Source organism: Dermacentor variabilis, chromosome 9 (genome assembly GCF_050947875.1).
Source record: "Dermacentor variabilis isolate Ectoservices chromosome 9, ASM5094787v1, whole genome shotgun sequence".
Classification (NCBI taxonomy): Eukaryota; Metazoa; Arthropoda; class Arachnida; order Ixodida; family Ixodidae; genus Dermacentor; species Dermacentor variabilis.
Window position 1 is genome coordinate 136,732,976 of NC_134576.1, and position 20,081 is coordinate 136,753,056.

At 45.9% G+C, this 20,081-nt stretch overlaps 1 protein-coding gene across 2 annotated transcripts in view; it reads left to right on the forward strand.

The window, feature by feature from the left end:
* LOC142557633 (uncharacterized) overlaps positions 1–19,809 on the forward strand; it is a 72,210-nt gene extending 52,401 nt beyond the window's left edge. For both annotated transcript variants that reach the window (XM_075669603.1, XM_075669604.1), the window contains 4 exons: positions 3,801–4,085; positions 11,388–11,516; positions 14,636–15,032; positions 16,311–19,809. In XM_075669603.1, coding sequence (XP_075525718.1) covers positions 3,801–4,085; positions 11,388–11,516; positions 14,636–15,032; positions 16,311–19,360 — 3,861 coding nt within the window. In that variant the 3' untranslated portion in view covers positions 19,361–19,809. The remainder of the gene's footprint in view (positions 1–3,800; positions 4,086–11,387; positions 11,517–14,635; positions 15,033–16,310) is intronic.
* The last annotated feature ends 272 nt before the right edge of the window (positions 19,810–20,081 follow it).

Below are 20,081 nucleotides of genomic sequence, written 5' to 3' on the forward strand. Positions count from 1 at the left end.
CCTGTGGAAGGCCACCTATGTGGACGTAGAGGATGCGCTGCTAAAGCGACATCAAAGACAAATATTAAGTCAAGCTAAAGTGACAGATTAGTGCGCGAGAATCTCTAAGGCGGAAATATTATCACGAATAGAGCCTTAATAATCGAGAAATTGAGGTAAATGCAGGACATGATTAGAGACTGCCACAGGGCATTCAAGTACTTGCACAGTGACAAAAGCACTCCTCAGTTAAATTTTGTCATTAGTACTCAACCACTCATGCAAAAACCATCTTTGTATGGTATTATAGACTAAATAAAATGCTACTTGCCTAGTTTTAATTCATTTTTAGAAAAAAGGAACTCATTGAAATTGCCTTTGCCAACGATGCGGGCGGTCGAAAGGTTTCGTTTTCACTTGACTGCACCAGCTAGGCTTTCGCCTTTTGATAGTTTTGTTATTGCATGGTGCTCCACTGGTTTTGATGGCTTGCAAAACTCGCACAAACTGCAAGTAGCAGTGAATTCAATTTCCATGTGATGTCAAGGGATGCCCGAATGGTCTACACCACTTGATCAAAAACCAGCTGCAGCAGCAAATCTGCCGCTCTGTTTTGTCATTAGGGACAATCAATGAATGCGATAGCAACATCACACAAGGTCGCGAGGTTGAATTTCAAAAAAGGTATTCGGACCCTTCAGATACAATTTCCTCGTAAACTAAGCCTTTTCTTGGCATGAAAAAAGTTCCGAAGTTTCTGGAACGGAATTTAAACAGTCCATGTCTACTTCGTTTTTGCCTTTAATGTCCCTTTAAGTCGTTCGTCAACGCACATGCTCTCAACATTCTGATAAGCAGACCAATGATGCTGGGCAAAGCCATGAACTTTGCATTCCTGCTGGATTTTCCTGGCTTCTGCCCAGGCAGTGGCTGGCTACATCGATTCAAAGTACGGCATTGGATTGGTTTTAAATCGATTGTCGGTGAGACAGCTTCAGCAAGTGGCCAAGATGTTGCCTCTTGGCTTGTAACAAACCAAGCTACTATTGCAAGCTATGCAGAGCAGGACATGCATAATGCTAATGAAACTGCATTATTTTATCATATGCTGCCAGATAAAACGCACGCCATGAAAGGCGGCTCATGCGCTGGTTGCAAACACAGTGAAGTGTGTGTTACAGTATTTCTGTGCACTAATATGTATGGCAGTGACTAGCGCGTGCCCTTTGAAATCACAATATCAATGAAACCGCGTTGCTTTCAGGTCTGTGTACCCATGTGCTACAAGCACAATACTTATGTGTGGATGACGTGCGATTTATTCGCAGAGTGGATGGGCGAGCTTGACTGCTACATGCAGATGCGAGAGGTGTGTGTCACTTGTGCTGAACAGCTGCTCAGTGCACCACATGCGAACTTCTCTGATGGCAGTGACTCTACGTTTCCTACCACCTAATACCACTGCTAAAGTGCAGCCGCTTGATTTCAGCATAATACACGCCTTGAAGGCATCATATAGGTGCTGCATTGGGGAGCACTTGCTCGTCGTTATTGACCGCCCGGCCGCTAACTTGCTGCTTCGAGTTCATTGTATTCTGCTGTTGAGATAGTGAAGGCGGCCTGGGCAAATGCAACGGCAGCTTGCTTCCGGAACTGTTTCCACAAGGCCAGCTCTGTCAGCGCAGTAACTGATGCAAGCCTTCTCCAAAGAGGATGGTCAGGCGGTGAGTTGTGGCAGCGCATTGACTCCAGGTTGGGGGGCCATGACATTGGTTGGGATGATTTTAATTCAGCTGATGACGCTGATATTGCGGTACTGCGCACGGACGTGGGCATCGTTTGTGAAGTGCAGGCCGCGAGCAATACAGAGGAATTGGATGACGGTGAAACTTCAGAGCCAGCAACTATAAGCATGCCTGTAGCAATGGGCTACATAGAGGGCCTCGGGCAACTTGTCTATGCCAAGGGCCTCGGCAAAGAGCAGGCTTCTGCCTTAAATAAACTGGAGACCGCCCTCATCGGATCTGCACTGCAGAAACAGACTAGCATCATGGGCTTTTTTTTTGCAAAGAAATAAATGTTGTGTTTTGATTAGCAACTTTCCTTCTTTAGCTGTGCTCCATTTACTACGAACTTCGGCATATAACAAATGGATGCCGCATGATGTTCAGGTTTGTTATAAGTGGGCTCGACTGTAATACAATTTTCACATGCGTAGATGCCTGTTATTGAGTCGTATCAAGATTGTCACATTGTAGTGACAGTGAAGACCCAGACAGTACCAAGCGATGTGTGTCAATATTGTGGATGTTCTGTAAAACATTCAATTGTGAGTTCATTGTGCAGTGATAGTACAGCTGTTCTAATTGTGCCAAAGTGCTACATTTGCAACTTGCTGCTCCAGAGCACCAAGTGTGACCACGAAGGGGTTGCGTTCAGGCCAGTTTTAGAGGGAAGTGGCAGCTAGATAAACAGCCTGGGTTTTGTTAACTCCATCCTCAAAATATTCATAGATGCCTTAGTCGTCGAATATCGCACCAACGGGTATCGCACAATTCCGGCCTGCGTTTTGTTGCATTCAAGTACTATAATACACAACCATATTTCATGCCAGCAAAGCCATGTTTTCTCAAGGACCAATTAGTTGCATATCTTCATAATCTTCCCACGAGACGTAAACGTGTGCATTTTCATACCTGCCAGCGGACCCGATAGAATATTCCCGCTTTGCTGGTGTTGTTTCCAGGCTGGCACGAATGCAAAAGCTTCAAAATTGTTCATTCAGCGGCCGATTTTTTCGACATGCCTGAAAATTCAAACACCTACGTGGCACTACCACTTACCCCATGGAGACAATGTATAAGGACATCTGAAATTTCAGACGCTGAAATTCTTTGCCTTCCTCTTCTTTTGCAGTGGCTGCTGGTTCATAACGGCATTAACTGAAACCATCTCCACTGCCATTTTGACTATCCTGCAGCCTTAAACCAGCGCTGTCACCTGCCCATCTGCTGGTAGCCGTTGTAGTCGATCTGTGCCGTCATTAGGCTTAACAGCTTCGACATTTGCTATCTAGCTTCTTGCTTCCTCAGTGCCATGTTCTTCATTTTAAAAGATTTAGTGCCGACTAAATCCTTGCTGATGACACCAAAGCGCATAAAGCATGGCAAGGGTTGAAAGCGTTTCATAATGCTGGTTCCCGAAAGTCAGCTTCGCCACAATCAAGCATATGCAATGTTATATGGTGAAACATACCAAGAGTGCAATCTCCTGTCACCGTACGAGCACCAAGACACCTAATAATTGTACTGGCAGGACTTAAACCTATTGAGGATATGGCTGTGGCAATTTGAGCCCTTAAGGCAGTTAAAGACATGCAACCATTTTTTTCGGACATTTTCGAAGTCTCTAGGAAGTCTGAAAAATGGTTGACTGTATTGAGTTTAAATCACTTGACGCACCCATGTGGTAACAATGTTACCTCCGTTGTTGAATACTATTTTCTTGTCTGGTGCTTTACGTACAAGCACCAAGGGGGCCCCTCCATAAAGGAGTTAAAATAACAGGACTACCTTTGATACTGATACACTGCAATCCATGAGTTACTGCATCGCAACTGCAGTAAACACGTTTAAGTGTGCCCGATAACAGAAGTTGTAGCTGAAAAATTGTAAAGCAGGGATTATAGAGACACAGTGACTACTTTCGTTGAGGAGGAGACACGCACTAAGTCATAACGTGTTTGTAGATGGGGGAATTTGGTGGTTGCGCCTTTTTGTGCTGGTTAACCAGTGTTGTCCTTCTCCCCTGTGGAGCTACAGGTGACAGCCGTCATGTCCATGTCAGAAGTGTGGTGCTGCCTCGTGGAATGTCTGGAACCCATGGCCAAAGCTCTCCAGGAGGCTGGTGATGCAGCACCAAAATTGCGTAATCCAGTGCCTGGCGAAGCCTGCGTGGCACGGCTGCCAGCAAAGAATGAGGGTGCTGAAGGCGACGCGGTACTTACACCCTGGGCACGCGCCGTGGTGAGGTCACGCCCTTCGCCGGCCAAGCTGGAGCTGTTCTTTGTTGACGTGGGAGGCACCAGGGTGGTGCACCACACTGAGGTGCGTGCATGACTAGCGCTTTTCTTCCCTCGTGAGAGTTCTACAGAATGGTGATTTAGACCATAAAAATGCTTTGTCAGCACCTTATAAAGGTCTGAATTTTCTCGACATAAACTGCTATGAACACTCTACATTACACTCGTACAAGTTTTGTTGTCAGGTTACTGAATCTGACTTGTTCCATTTGCAGCAAAGGAAGCCAACCACAGTGTACAGTCAGCCACAAAAGTTTACAGGATGCTGGGCCCAGGGAGAATGTGAATTTTCTGCTCTGTGGAGGTGTGGCACTTCTAATGGGAGGGGGGACGTGGGTTATTGAGATAACCTTGTTATTCCTTGATCCATTCTAGTAGAAGTGCATATGCTCATTCAATGTTTGGTGTTGATTTTAAATAACCAATTATATTTTGCATATACATACAGTCGACTCCCGATAATTCGAAGCCGCTTAATTGGAATTTTCGGTTAATTAGAAGTGAAGTGCTGGTCCCGTCAGTTTTGCATGTAATCCTATGGAAGGAATCTCTCGATAATTTGGAAGTCCTCATCCAGTAATATTGTTTAATTGGAAGTTAATTTTCAGCCGGGATCCTCGAGGTGACCGTCATTCTTTGGTAGAATGTGCAATTTTTTCAAGTGCTGCAACAGCTCCGTGTTCCGCGTTGGTGTCATCGCCATCGCAGCCGTCCGCAACGCCGCCCTTCTTGGAGCGGCGCGATTATTCAGTGCTACGGCTGCCGTAGCCTCTGCGATCAGCTCCGGCGGCAAAGCGGCTGCCGCGTGTCGCCGGAGCTGATCGCGGAGGCCACGCGGATGCCATAGGTGCACGCAGCGCTGCATACTGGCAGTGGCGAGATTGTGCGAGATTAGGTTTGCAGCTTGTGGCGCGCGCAATGTATGTCGAGGCGTATGCTGTGGCGTGTGTTGGTCGAGGGCCTTTGTGCGTGTAGCTCGTTGGCTAGGTTGTTCCACGGGTGATCCTACGCTTCGGAATTGACTGTACATAGTCGCACAGTTGATAGCCATGGCAAACAGTGGCTCTTTTCGCACGCTCGACCTGGCAGCGAAAGTCGAGGTTTTGAAGGAAGTTGAGAAGGGAGGTGCCGCCAAACAAGACACAGTGCGGAAGTACGGGATCAGGCCGAACACGCTCTCAAACTACATCAAGAACAAGCGCACAATAATGGATGCATTTGAGAACGACAAGTTCAAGACGTCTCGGAAGCGAATGCGTACCGGCGCTTACCCAGAGTTGGAGAAGGCTCTGCTGGTTTGGATTAGGGAGGTCCGGAGCAACAAACTTCCTCTCAGCGGAGACATCGTTGCGATGAAAGCCCGAACGCTTGCAGCAATGTTGGGGATCGATGACTTCGTTTCGTCAGATGGATGGCTGATGCGCTTTAAAGATCGCCATGACCTGGTCTTTAAAGGGACACTAACGGTTAATATTAAGTCAACGTGGAGTGTTTAAATATCATCCCAGAAACCTCGAAACGCTTGTTTCGTGCGAAGAAGAGACTTATTTTAAGAGAAAATGCGTTCTGAAGCGTCCGCGTACCTCTAGCGCAGTTCAAATCACCCGTCCTCCGATCGAGGAGTATTGACGTCATGGTCTCATAGTGACCTCTAGCGCAGTTCAAATCACCCGTCCTCCGATCGAGGAGTATTGACGTCATGGTCTCATAGTGACGTTACGCCGTCGGTGAGTGAAACAGCTCCCGCAGACGGCGCTACGGCTTTTCTGCACAAAACGCAAACACGCGGCCAGAAACAGAGCCAAGACGGGGCCAACAGCAGTGCGAAAGTGGAACTATGGTGGCTAGCGGAAGGGAAAGCGCGCGACGATAAGCTGGTTCTTTATTTGATGACACCAATGGACACCAATGGAGCCAATGGACGACCCTGATAACGACACATTGGCTCGCGATGCTGGGCTCGAGTTCAGCGACCGCGGTCGTGGCCTGGTGTATAGGGCGCTAGCCTCGGCTGCGGTAGGTGGACAGTTCGAAACCCACCGCTCGCACCCACCGCAAGAAAAAAAAAAAAGTGGGTACAGGCGCTCCCGAAACCCGGTGCCGGGTAGTGTTCGGGGTGTATCGCCTGGGGAGAGCACCCATCCGCAGAATGCCCTGCGGGGCACCTATGGTTTTGAACTGTAACCCGTAAGGGTGGATATGTTGACTGACCGTAATGCGGACACAGCTGCCTTTGTCGAGTTCAGCGATTTAAGCACTGATGAACGTGACCTGCTGCAGAGGGCTCGCGCTGCCGGCGTCGTTGCATACTACTACGACGGCGGCCTGCTTTGAAAGGCACTCCATGCGACTTCAGTAAGTCAACGTTGAACTCGTAATCCTATGGACGAAAGTGCAGCGAGCACACTACGTGATTTTTTCGGCTCTTTTCCAGCATGCTGTGGCAGAGGTACGGCACTTAACCACTTCGAACGGAGAGGTTCGCTCGTTGGCACACAGTGATAAGTAACGTTGGATTCGCCGCTGCAACTGCCCTTGGCCAAGTTCCGCGGACTGTTCGTGCATCCCACGACATCACATGGACGTGGCATTCTCGCTGCTTGTTCCAAATGCAAGTTTCGCGAGCCAGCAAGACCACCGCAGCACGACGCGATAAAGAAACAACTGAAACTCCAAAGCGCGCCCGGCGCAAAGTCGAGCGCGCAGAGTCGAGCAAAAACGAAACCTTTCGATCACCCATGCTATACTCAAGGGTAATGTCAAAACGTTATTTTTTTTCTTAGAATTGAATAGAAGTAGACAAGTAGCATTTTCTTCCGTCTTATAATGAAGTGATCTTTTTAATACGAGTAGTTGAGTACTAGTGACATAAATTATGATGAGGAGTGCTTTCGTCATCGGGCTAGTACCGGAATGTCGCTGGGGGGTCTCAAATCGTGTCATGCATTTACCTCAATTGCTCGGTTACTAAAGCTCTGTTCGCGATTACATTGACGCCTTAGGCGCTCTAGAGCATTGCTTTATCGCTTTAACTTGACTTTCTGGTAACCTTTAGTGTCCCTTTAAGAGCGTGTGTGGTGAAAAAGCGTCCGTTAACCAGGAAGCATGCGCCACGTGGAAGGACGGAAAGCTGCATGAATATCTCTGCGAATACAGACCGGAAGACACCTTCACTGCAGATGAGACTGCACTTTTCTATCGGCTTCTACCAGGGAAGACCCTGACATTCAAGGACGACGACTGTGCTGGGGGCGAACGCAGCAAGGAGAGGGTGTCGGTGCTGATCGCGGCAAACATGACTGACATGGAATGATGTCGCTTACTTGTGATCGGGAAAGCCACCAAACCGAGGTGTTTTAAAGGCATAAAGACACTGCCTGTGGACTATGAGTCGAACAAGAAAGTGTGGATGACGGCCGAAATCTTCAATAGCTGGATAACGCAATTGGACCGCAAGTTTGCTTCTTCGAACCGTAAGGTGTTGTTCCTTGTGGATCACTGCAGTGCTCAGGTGAATGTGCCAGCCTTAAGTGCAATACACCTTGCATTTTTGCCTGCAAACACAACAGCTGTTTTGCAGCCAATGGACCAAGGCATCATCAAGAATGTTAAGTTCCTGTACAGGTGGCGCCTCCTCGAGCGCATGATTTTGTGCATGGATAATTCCGCAAAGTACAAGGTGAGCCTGCTCAGTGACATTCACATGTTAGCGCGAGCATGGGATCGTGTGAAGCAAGAAACAATCGCAAACTGCTTCAGGGCTTGCAGTTTTGTGACAGCTTCTTCGGAGGATGCCTCTGCAATTTCATTGGAGGAAGCGTCAACAAGCAAGCTTGACAGCACTGATTTTGGTGATGCTCTCGGGGATGTCAATTTTGAAGATTACGTCGCTGTAGACAAGACAGTCGAAACGTGCGGTGCACTAACAGATAAAGAGATGGTGGAGATTATTCGGCCCCAGGAAGCGACCCAGGAAAGCGACGATGACGTTGAAGACGAGCCGCCACTTAAGGCTGTCGATGCAGCTGCGGGCCTTGCTCTCGCGGAGCACTTCCTTGCCGCTGAAGGTAACGCGGAAGAAGCGTTCCGCCACATTTACAGTCTGCAGAACTTGCTTTCAGCAGCGCGATTCGGCAAGAAGAAACAGAGCAAGATGACCGACTATTTTTCTTAGAGAAAATACTCGATTTCGCTACCAATAAAGTGCTGTTTTTGTGCTTTGTGCTTAATTGGAAGTTTGTTTAATTCAAAGTTTTTTGCGGTCCCCGTGAACTTCATATTAACAGGAGTCGACTGTACTAGTTGCCGGGATAATTAGTATTACCTTCTATTGTTTGCTGAAACAGTTCAAATTTACCTGCTCAAGGGAAAGTTGCAATCAAGATGTAGCTCTTGGATTGTAGCACGAAGTGAACACGGACACAGAAAGGAGCAGACAGGACGAGCGCTAACAGTTAGCGCTCGTCCTGTCTGCTCCTTTCTGTGTCCGTGTTCACTTCGCGCTACAATCCAAGATCATGTTACTGTACGAACTCGCCCAACTTTCCATTCTTTTGCAAGATATAGCTGGTTACTACAGTGCATAAAGATAGCAACGTTGGAAACTGATTCGAAGTTTAACAATTATTTGTTATTTTACAGCCCACTAAAGTACTGTGTCCACAGTGTCAATAATAAGAGCAAATACAAATGTAAATAATTTTGGAGCTGAAAATGAAATCTGCTCTAAGCGTTGTCTTCCCAACACATTTAACTTTGTGCTGCAAAAAAAAAAAAAAATAAATAATAGCTGTAGCTGTCTTAGGTCCAAAGATATTGATGCAGCATATAAGCAAAGTGACCAAAAATTATGTTTTGAGAAAGATAAGCAAGAAGAAACAAACTTTACTCATTGCTACACTAAAAACTTTATATAATTACATTCAGAATTCATTCAGAATTGAGCCCCATAGTAATCTGCTTGCAGCATTACAAGCTTTATGCATTTAGCTATATGTAGCAGGAACAAGAAAATAACAGCTTTAGCTATCCTAAATCTTGAGATATTGTTGCCACAAACAAGCAGGCTGAGTGAAAAGTTTGTTTTGATAATATTGAGGAAAACAGACAGCTTGATTTACTCAGGGATATAATGCAGCATTTACATGTTGCCACTTGTAACAGGCTAGTATGCCCCAGAATGCCTGCCACAGTGTGAAACGTTTATCAAAAAAAAAAAGGAAAGAAAGAAACAAAGAAAATTGTGTCATTTGTCAATTACCACTGCTCCGCATTTTGCACGCAGTGAGATTGTTCCCGAGGAATGGGTTGCATGTTTGGTTGACGCGGCATCACCGCAGATTGCACACTAGATGACTATCTCTATGGTGAGACCACAGTCGCGTTCACCTTTGCCCACTGCCGCACCTTAACTTGCACTTTGCGTAAAACAGCAGAGCATTTATAGAATCAAGGTTTACGATGACAAAGCGCGCCTCCATCACATGCAAGCCAGCTGCGGCGGCGTCAACATGAGCAAGAAAATCCAATTTTCGTTTGGTAGCCGGCATTTAGGCAGTTTTGCAGTTTTTCTTGAGCCTTCTTCACTTTCTCCAAATCATTCGGCTGCAGTAGTTGTGCTAGAACTGCCAGAAAAGCTTTCATCTGCTAAGCCTATTCCACAGTAACGGGGGGAGGCTTCGGCGGTGCTCGGCATGGGTAGCAAACTATTGCCGGCATCTTCCAAAGGCACTGTCCATTTTTCGAAAGTTTCAAGGGAGACACACCTTGAAAAAGCTTTTCTTAAATATTTGTACTAGAGATTTGAAAATCCACCCACTTATAGAGCATTACAAGCAGATTTAAAAAATGCCATAAGTTTCTGTGTAGCCACCATAGTTCTTGAGTTATGCCCTACACAATGGTAAAATAGTGATTTTGTGGGCACTTTATTGTGTAATAAATTTTCATTACAAGTTTTGCGCGATAGCTCATTGAGCTCTTTGTAGACTACTAAGTGCGAATATCTATTCAAACAGCATCTATCTACAACAACTGCAACTATGAAGAAAAAAAAAAATGGACACTTCAACTAATTTTTTCCACAATCACATGAGAATACCCTTAAACATTTATAATTGTCTTATGCTAATGAAATTTGGCATACATACTCCTGAAGATTTAGACAGTGCTGATACCTGCTTGAAATTCTCTTTGAAAATCTCGCAGCAGCAGTTGCAAAAGGACAAGGTTATATTTCAGAGAATCGAGAAAAACAAATTATTGGAAATGCTGTAATCTTTTTGCATAGTTTCAGTAATTGTACATGCTGTTTCACTAGATATCAGCATTTTATGATCTGCAAAGAGCTAAAGAAGCTACAGCACAGTGCTTTTTGTGAAAATTTTGTACATAAAAAAGTGCCCTCAAAGATGACTATATTCTTTCATTGTGCATCACATAACTCAGAAAGTATAACAGCTACACAAAAAGTAATGAGATCTTTGAAGTCTGCATAGAAAACTAAAATTGGCTGAATTTTGAAACCTAGTACAAGTAATAAATAAAAGGTTGTTTCGAGGAGCGTCTCCGCCTAATATCCCTGGTTTCTTCTGTTCGCCGAATTTATGGCTTGTAGCAAACCGAATTTGACATCCTCTCGTGCCAAGTTTCGCATGCCCAAGCAGACGCCGCCGAAAATCCGCCAATGGCATGGTATTCATGGCCATTCGGTGCACAGAGTATCAGGGGCACAAAAACTAAACAGGGGTGGCTCTTTCAAACAAGACTAAGGTGGCTGTGATCAGACACTTAGAACGGCAACTGCGCGTCACTTAAAAAGGCTCATTTTTGCACATTCATCAGTAAGCATACAACTTGCCAACGTGCTATAATAAAACACCATTACGACCAAAATATTGGTCCAAGATGCGTGAAAATTTCGGAGTTAATGCATCAGACACTGTAAAGTCCAAAAATGTTTTCAAAAGAGCACTTAGTCCACAAATGTATGTTGCAAAAGGTAATGCAGATTTTAATTTTGTGCCTATATCCCCATGCTTCACAAGAATAATTTTTTTCACAATCCTGTGTCAGGGCCTTGGTATGAATGTTCCAGCTTACCACTGCAGTGATACAGTGATACTGTAGTGATACGAAGCTATAGAGCTTGGCCATTACTGTGACTGACTAGATCATTTCAGGATGGACCAATGCCTTCTGAGGAGCATGATGATAGAAGTAATTTACACAACCAACCAAAAATCTTGCAGGATTTGCCTGTTTGATTTTTCTCTCTCTCTCTCTCTCTCCCTCTAATACTTTTTTTTTACATTCCCTTTCTCTTCAGGTGAAACAAATACCGCCAGAGTTGACTACCCAGCCTGGCTATGCATTCCAGTGTGTCCTCAGCTGCAGTTTTCCTGCCGACGCCTCCGAACTGTCAGCAAAAATACTGTACAAGGAGCTTGTGCTGCAGGTCAGCATTCTACACTGTTGCCTGCATGGCGGTCGTTTGTTGCTAACCTTCAAGTTCACTATTAAGCTGCACTCCATGCCAGCCTACTATGCCATCCAGTGTAGAGGCAAAACCTTTGCTGTAATCTTTACCTGGGTTTTAAAAGCGTGAAGTTTAAATGTAAGCCTTGGCCCACATGGAAATTTGCCGAGCCTTCGTCAAGTCTCCAACTATGTCATAGTGTGTCCTTTTACATTAGGGCAGGGTCATGTGTGTGTGCTTGCACCACATTCACCCAATTTTGTTGAGCCCCTGAATCAAACAGGCACCAAGCTTTTACAGATTGAAAGTGAATAAATTATGTGCTCTCAAATCTAATAGACACCCTATGTTTACATTAAGGAAAGGCAGTATGCACCCAACTTTCATATTTAAAAAAAAAAAATTTACTTTCACAATTTTACCTTCACAGAATGGAATTCATGCTTGATGTTTGTCATCATCACTGTTGGAGCTTTTTGTCACTGTTAATGACTAACAGCATGTCATCCATTGAGTTTGAGATTCCTTGCTTCTTAAAGACGTTAAAACCTTCGCAAGCTTGATGCTGACCCTCAGGAGCATGCGGCCTTCGAAAACCAAAAACTCGCAGATAACACTGTATTTAGAAAACTGCATATTTTGGCTGTATATGTGATAAACTACCTTTCCTCTACTTATCAGCACCTAATTCATCATGAAACTACCTTAAACCAAATATTGTACCATTCCCGCGCCGTCTAACCAACTGATGCCATCAGCTCAATTCGAATCACCCGCACTCGCATGGAAATGTGCGGTCATGAAGAAACTGAGCCAAGACAGAGCATTAAATTCACCTCTGGAGCTGCTCTTGCTCAAGTGGCATGGACATGGCACTCTCTCCTAGTTGCAGCTTGTATGTGTTTTGCGAGCCAGCAGAACCAGCGTAGCAATACACAATAATAAAACTGCTGAAACAGAAAAACGTGGACTGTGCTGAGTGAAGACGAAACCTTTTGAACACTGCTGACGTCATCAGGGGTAATGCCAATTTCTTTTTTCTAAAGATCAACAAGAACTGGACAAATAGCATATCCTTTCATCTCATGATGCAGCACAATGATCTTTTTATTACGAGTGGTTGAGTACTGGTGACAAAATTATAATGAGTAGTGCCTTCGGGCTAGTACTTCAATGTCCCGCGAGAGTCTCCAAACATGCCGTGCATTTACCTTAATTTCTGCGTTACAAAAGCTTTGTTTGTGATAGTGTTGACGTCTTAGATATTCCTGAGCACTAATCACTTTTGCTTGACTTAATGTATACCTTTAGCTTCCCTTTAAGAGGGAATGCGGCTTTCACACCGCAAAAAATGTCCACAAAATTTAATTTTTTGAAAATATCATTTTCAGTATCTACGAGTCTTTTTCTATCTGATATCGAAATAGCTTCACTATAAACAATGTAGAAGTGCCCTAAAGAAAGTGCTCTACTTACTACATGAGTAGCACATTTCCTTTCGCACTTACCTCTACGACAATCGCATCATTTCCGAGGGTTGAACAAACTTCATCTTCGTGTTTAATTGTGAGAGCATGTCGGCCGCGCGCATCAGCTAAGCGATGGATGCCACACTCTGGATTCACGTTGAAGGTATTCCTAACATACTGAGCTTCAACCATGGTGGCGACACACCTCGAGCGTGTGCAACTCAGGAACTAGACGACCTATTCATCAGATGTTGGCGCTAGGGCCTTGAGTCATGCCACCCACAGGTGCCGATCAGAGCACGCTGTTTTCCTCAGTGAGCTGCAGGAGCTCACCGAGCACACTCGTTACAGCACTTCACATTGGCCACAGCATCTATGCTACGCTATGTGAGACGCAGCTACGTGCAACTGTAGTGGCTAAGTATGTTTACGACACGGATGGAGTGCACATTCCCGCTCATTTGCTCCATTCTGGCTGTGCTGCCATGCAGACCAGCTATGTCCTGCACCGGCTTGACAAATGGATTGTAGCCACATCCAAATTGCTCATTTTGAAGTGCTATCGACAGCGCATCATGAAATTAAGTCTGCCAAGGCGTCTAGCCAGGAGTGACTAGAAGTGTGCACCCGCTGGCAAGCGTACATCTGATCTGACCTTACACTTTGCATGGTTAGAAGCTAATTCAAGCCTAATGGAAATTAGCAAGAACCGATGGCTACGACAGTGATAAGCAGTGTGGCTAAAGTTTTATTCCTATGGGGGCTGGTGCAGACGAGCGTTAGCAAACGATAGTATGATAGTCGCACTTTTGGAAGTATGCAATTCCTATCAAAATTTGAAATGCAGATTTTTGCTTACTTCAGCCCGTTTGTTAAACTGCATCAATTAATATACACAGTAACACTAGGAAGAAGTGCACTGATCTAAACACCCTACTTGATTGATGTCAGCTATCAGCCAGTAGCAGTAGTTTATTAGAATCTGCTATATAACGAAATATAGCACCTAGAAAAGAGGGAGGGTAAGAACTCTGTTAAAGAGAGCGTTTGAGAAAAGGTGATTTCGCACTCTGCTTGTAAGCCCCATCTTCCACGCCTGAGTGCAAGATTTGGCTGAGATGTTCACAGCAGCGTATGCGATCCACCGAGGTTTTTTTTTTTTTTCTTTTTTTTTCCCCCACCAAGCCCAAAGCTTAATTCAGGATACCTTTAACATATCTAACAGTGTTAAGAGCGTGTATGGCATATAGTGCTGCACCTCTTTCTCAGTATACAGAACTCCGTTTAATCAGAACACATTTATCAGGTCTCTTGAAGTTCCCGTGACATTACGCTGGTGTGTGTACCTGCGCTGGGGTTTCAGTGCAAAAATAAAAAGAAGGATCGAGCTTTCGTCTTCATCTTTTGTTGTGAAATCAACCCCTTATAGAGAAATTTACAAAATAAAGTTCCGAAAAAATAATTTTTCAATGTAAATTGAACAAGTATCTCTCTTTAGCATCCTTTAAAATCATGCATCAGTATGTGTATGTTGTCTGTGTAGGCTAGTAGTCAGGTGAGGTAGGACAGGGTAAGCTTCATGGGTAGTTATAGGATGTCTATTTCTTCACAAGTGTTGCCCTTTGACAGGTTGAACAACAGTTGGAACCTGCGAAGGTGATTGGGTCCCTGTTCGACACCTCCGGAGACAACGAAGTGAATATCTTGGACACCTTTGCGCACCCACTGCGAGATAGTGCCCCAGCTCCAGAGGAAACTCCCATCCCGGAAGAAACTCCCATCCCAGACGAAGCACCCATTCCTGAAGAAATTCCCATCCCAGAAGAAACTCCTACCCCAGCAGAGCAGGTGCAGCAGGAAAGCCAACCCGTGCCTGAAGACAGTGCTGTTGTGGCTGATACAGCTCCTCCTGCTGTCAAATCTGTACCTCCTGAGCGTGAAGTGACCAGCCTGCCTCCAGAGAGGAGTTCAGCTCCAGCTAGGACGTCGCCCCCTACGATGACATCTCGGCCACCTTTCTATCGGGGTGAGCCTGACCACGCTCGCAACGAGTATGGTAGCTTTAATGATGATGTTGACGGTGTTGGCGAAAGCAGTGTCCGTGGCCAGCAGGGCAGTGCTGTTGACGGCCATGGTGATTGTAGAAGCACTATTGATGGTCATGAGAGCGTTGCTGATGGTCAACAAGTTAGCGGTCATGAAACTACTGGCGACGCTGAGTATGGTAGAGCTAACGATGATGTTGATTCTGTTGGCGAAAGCAGCGTTCATGGCCAGCAAAGTAGTGATGATGGCCACGATGGTTGTAAAAGTATCGATGACAGTGTTAATGTTAACAATGTTGGTCATGAAATTGTTGCTGATGATCAACAAGTTAGCGGTCGTGGCACCACAGGCGACGCTGAGTATGGTAGTGCTAATGATGATGTTCATTCTCGTGATGAAAGCAATGCTCATGACCAGCACGGTTGTGATGATGATGGCCACAATGGTTGTAAAAGTATAAATGACAATGTTGATGTTAGCAATGTTTGTCAAGAGAGTGTCGTTGCTGATGAAGTTAGTGGTGGTGATGCCATTGATAATTCTAACAAACTGCACGTCAGTGATGCTGATGCCTTGGACAGTGGCTACAGGCCACATGAGGAGTGAGGAGCTGGCAGTAAGTAGTAGCTAAACAACTTTCACTTGATATAACAATCGAGCACAGCCTCTTCCATCTGTGTCGCACTGCAGTGGTGTGCTGGCATTGGTGTCAGGAGCAAACAAGGGGAAGCATAGTTGTAGCTGCACTCATAAGTGTAAACAGAGTAAGGCCACTCTTGCGTGGAAGATTGGCACGGCATTAGCGACATTTATGTCCGCTGCAGCTTTAATGTTCCAGTTGGTGTATCAAGGGCTATCTTCCATGCTTCGCTATATGAATGCCTAAATTCTATTAATGCAGCTAGTATATCCTGCCGAAAATTGTGACATGGTGACACATTTAATTGCATGCTCGCTTAAACAGGCGGTGCATGTTTTGTTGGCACACGGCTCATCGACACCTTTAAGCATTCCTGCTTAGCTGGCACCAAGCAATTGCTAGTTCTAGGAATTGACTTACTTCCCATGGCTTTAAATGCTGCAGGTTACCCTAGCTCACTGCATGCATCTGCTCTTGGGGAGTGAAAGCTAATAGCTAGCCATGACTTGCTGTGGCTTGCTTGCTTGCTTGCATGTTTGTTGTGGTGTGGGTCTGCTTCTGAATGTGCTTTTCTCTCTCCCTTCTCTCACTGCGGGGCACCGCCACCCCCTCATGCAGGCCCCAGCAGCCACACGATTGTGCCATGCTATCCTCCACTTTCAAAAATATCTGGCAAGATGGCAGCTTATGTAATGCACGCCGAAGATCTCTCCTGCTTCTACGTCATGCGCAAGGAACAAGAGCATGCCCTGGAAGATCTTGCCATGCGGCTTGAAACTTACTATGTCGAAACTCCCGAGCCCATTGTGAAACCACTGCCCAAACTGCCTTGCGTGGTCTTCTACCCACAGGATGAATCCTGGTACCGTGCTAAGGTTGCAGGAGATGGCCCGTGTGTGCAGTTCGTTGACTATGGCAACACTGACATAGTTCCTGAGGTTAGAGCCATTGCTGCAGAGTTTCTCGAGGTGCCGCCGTTTTGCTACAAATGCAAATTGGATGGGGCAAAAGACCTTGCCCATGTTCCTGGCATATTCTGTGCGTTCAAAGAGATGATTGCAGATGCAGAGCTAGAGCTCGAGGTGATGACCTGGGGTCCAGAGGTCACTGTGAAGCTTTCTAGGGAAGGCCAGGATATCACTACAGCGCTCAAGAATCGATTTGTCTCTTCAGAACCTGAAGCATTGAAAGTGGATGCTCCAGAGGAGCCTGCCGTTTGCTTAGAGAGTGCACCTACCACGGAACCTTCTCCGGCTGATGCTAAGGGTCGTGAAGCTTGCACAGTGAGCCACGTTGATAGCCTGCGCTCATTCTATATGTTGCCCTCAACCAAGCTAGACGTTCTCACCGACCTAGTAGACAAGCTGCAAGAAGTACTAGCTTCTAATGCTCCCACCATAATTGACGCACCCGACAATAGCACTCTCTATGCTGCACTTTACTCCGAGGACAACCTCTGGTACAGGGCTACAGTTGAAGGTCCTGCAGAAGAGGGTGGCTTCAAGGTTCGTTTTGTGGACTATGGAAATGCTGAGATAGTGGAGTCTGTGGTGTCTTTGGACTCTGAAGAGTTGCGTGTTGAGCCATTCTGCATTGAATGTCAGCTCTCTGATGTCAGAGATGCTGATGATGTCAGTGCTATTCAGAAATTTAGAGAGCTTGTCCTGGACTCGGATCTTTTGGTCGAAACAGTGAAGCCAGGAAAGCCGATGACTGTTCGGCTTTTCACTTTAGATGGCGTCAGTCTGCAGTCCAAGCTCCCACTTCAGAGGAGGTACAGGACCCTGGAAGTTCCACTTCACCAGAAAGTTCACGTCCACATCATCCACGTTGAGTCGGCAACAAACTTCTTTATTCACTTCAATGACCGTCTGGATGCCTTGGAGGCTCTGATAAAACAGCTGCTTGAAGTTCCACTAAATGAAAACATGCCAGCAGATATGTCACTGCCTTGCATGGTCTACTGGATTGATGATCTTCCGTACAGGATTGCTGTTATCGAGGGCAAGAATAACTCTGAACCCGGGGGCACAGCAAAAGCACTAGTCAAGTTTGTTGACTATGGAAACACTGACACTGTGGAGCGAGCCGGAATTTGCCAGCTCCCTGATGCACTGCTGGCTGAACCCCTCTTTGCCGTCAATTGCACCCTTGATATCCCTGAAGGGAAGTTGGCCCTGGAAGCAACTGAGAAGCTCAAGCTTCTGGCTGATGCAGGGCCGGCCTCCTCTCTATTGGCGGAATTCCTGGAAGAGAGGAATGGCTGCTATGTTGTTCGTCTTCTGGACATGGGCATGGATGTCTTGGAGAAGTTGCAGGGGGCCGCGCGAGATGCCTCAGAAGGTGACAGCGGAGATGTCGCAGGTGATGACTCTGTTTTCGAAGGGCCTACCGAAGTACCCGAGGCCCCCGCCATTGAAGGAGCAGACAACATGGACGATGGCGCTCTCACGGAGCTTTTGGCTGAACATGTTGCTGAAGGAGGCAGTTCAGATAACGCATCTCTCGCAGTGGCGGCCACCAGCTGCAGTACAGCTGAACAGGCTCTCGAGGAGACACAAGTTTCAGAAGCAGAAGCCATCCCAGTACATCAAGATGTACTTGCCCAGTCCTTGGAGGCTGAAATCACCCAAGAAGCTCTAGAAGAGCAGGAAGACCCACTAAATGAAATGCCAGGTGTCGTAGCTTTCAAGGATACTCAGGGCAGTGGAGCCTATGAAGACTTGCTTAAAGAGGATGTACTTCATGAACCAGAGTGCACTGGCTCAAGTGTGCTGGTAGATAATAATAGAAACGTTTCAGATGAAGCCAAATTGGATGGAGAAAACTTGCCAGTGCATGATGGTGCCACACGCTGCAATGTGCCTGCACCTCTGGACAGTGCAGTGGATCGTTCAGCAACACTTCAAGACGTTGTGCTTTCAAAGGATGCCACTGTTAGGGATGAAGATTCTCAAACCGTTCTTGATGGTGACATGCTTCCAGAAGTACCTGAATTTGGAGAAGAAGATCTGTCTGTTCTAGCTGAGGACAACACCCTGACAGAAGACATCTGCGAGGCAACAATCTTCAAAGACACAGTGTCTAAGGACAAAGCAGACACAGAAGCTGCCAAGGAAGGTGGATGGTCTTTACATACGATTGCCACAGACATCGATCAGAGTGCAGTTGTGCCGATAAGTATGTCAGTGCAGCCAGAAAATGAAATTACCGACAACGCCATAGCCGAAATATCGGCAGGCTTGGCCATTGTCAATGTGGCTGACGAGCAGTCTGCCTTAACAGGGTTTGGTGATATGCACGTTGCCAAGGCACGGAGTGAGGAGGCGCAGCAGGAGAGTCCAGAGAGAGAATCGAATAGCTGTCACCATAGCGCTGCGTCAGAAGTTGGCCTGACACCAAAAGGAAGCGATGCACGTTCCTCGTCACGACAAGCGGACGCGGATGACAGCTCTGCGATGGGCGCAGCTGCCACTGTACTGACCACCGTCTCAAACATTGGAGCAGGCGGGGATGGAACACCAGCGGCTCCAAATGTTTCCATGGCCCAGTCCAGTCCCATCACACCACGTCACTTCAGGAAGCGACTTAGCCTGGACGACTGCCCAATCCCTGGCGCCTGCACCAACGCAGAACTGCTGGAAGTCGCCAGCGAGAATGTGAACTGAGGACTAAGACATCGACAAGTTGCTAGTTCAAGTGTGTGGCAGTTTGTGAAAGTGCCTGCGAAGAGGGCTTACATTATAGCTTCGCCTTTTGCCCTTTCTTTGTTGTCTATTTTCATCCTCAGCATTCAGTTTTATTCCAGCATATAAACCTTATAAATCCTTATGATATAATTATTTAAATTTTGAGCTGTTTCATGAAGAATTCTGGCAAGTGTGCGCTTATGAATGCACATTTAATACATGTTCAGCTTCATCACGCTAACCAGAAATATATTTTTTTCATTATTATTGGCGCATCATTCATTCCTACATTCGTGTATATCCAATTACATTTTGCACTTCTTTCACATGTTGTGCAATCTTTGTTCCCAGTTCATATGTTTGTGTGTATAAGATTTATAGTGTGTTTTGTTTGCAGTTTAGAAAAATAAAGATATATTTTTCACTGATATTGTTTAACGATTCTTTCTTTATAGCTTCATAGAGAGAGGTCAGCTCTTTGACATGTGTCAGCAAGATTCAAGTGGTATTCAGGTAGTATGTCCCATCCCTGCCACGTGCAGGAAGTTTACATGCCCTCCTCCACTGCACTACGTCTACATGTGGTCGACTCAAGAACTGGTTTAACCACAGCCTTTCATGTCGAGGCAGCATGACAGTTGGTGCACAAGAAAGAAAAAAAAAATCCTAAAAGAAACTAAGCAATCTTGGAATTTGGAGA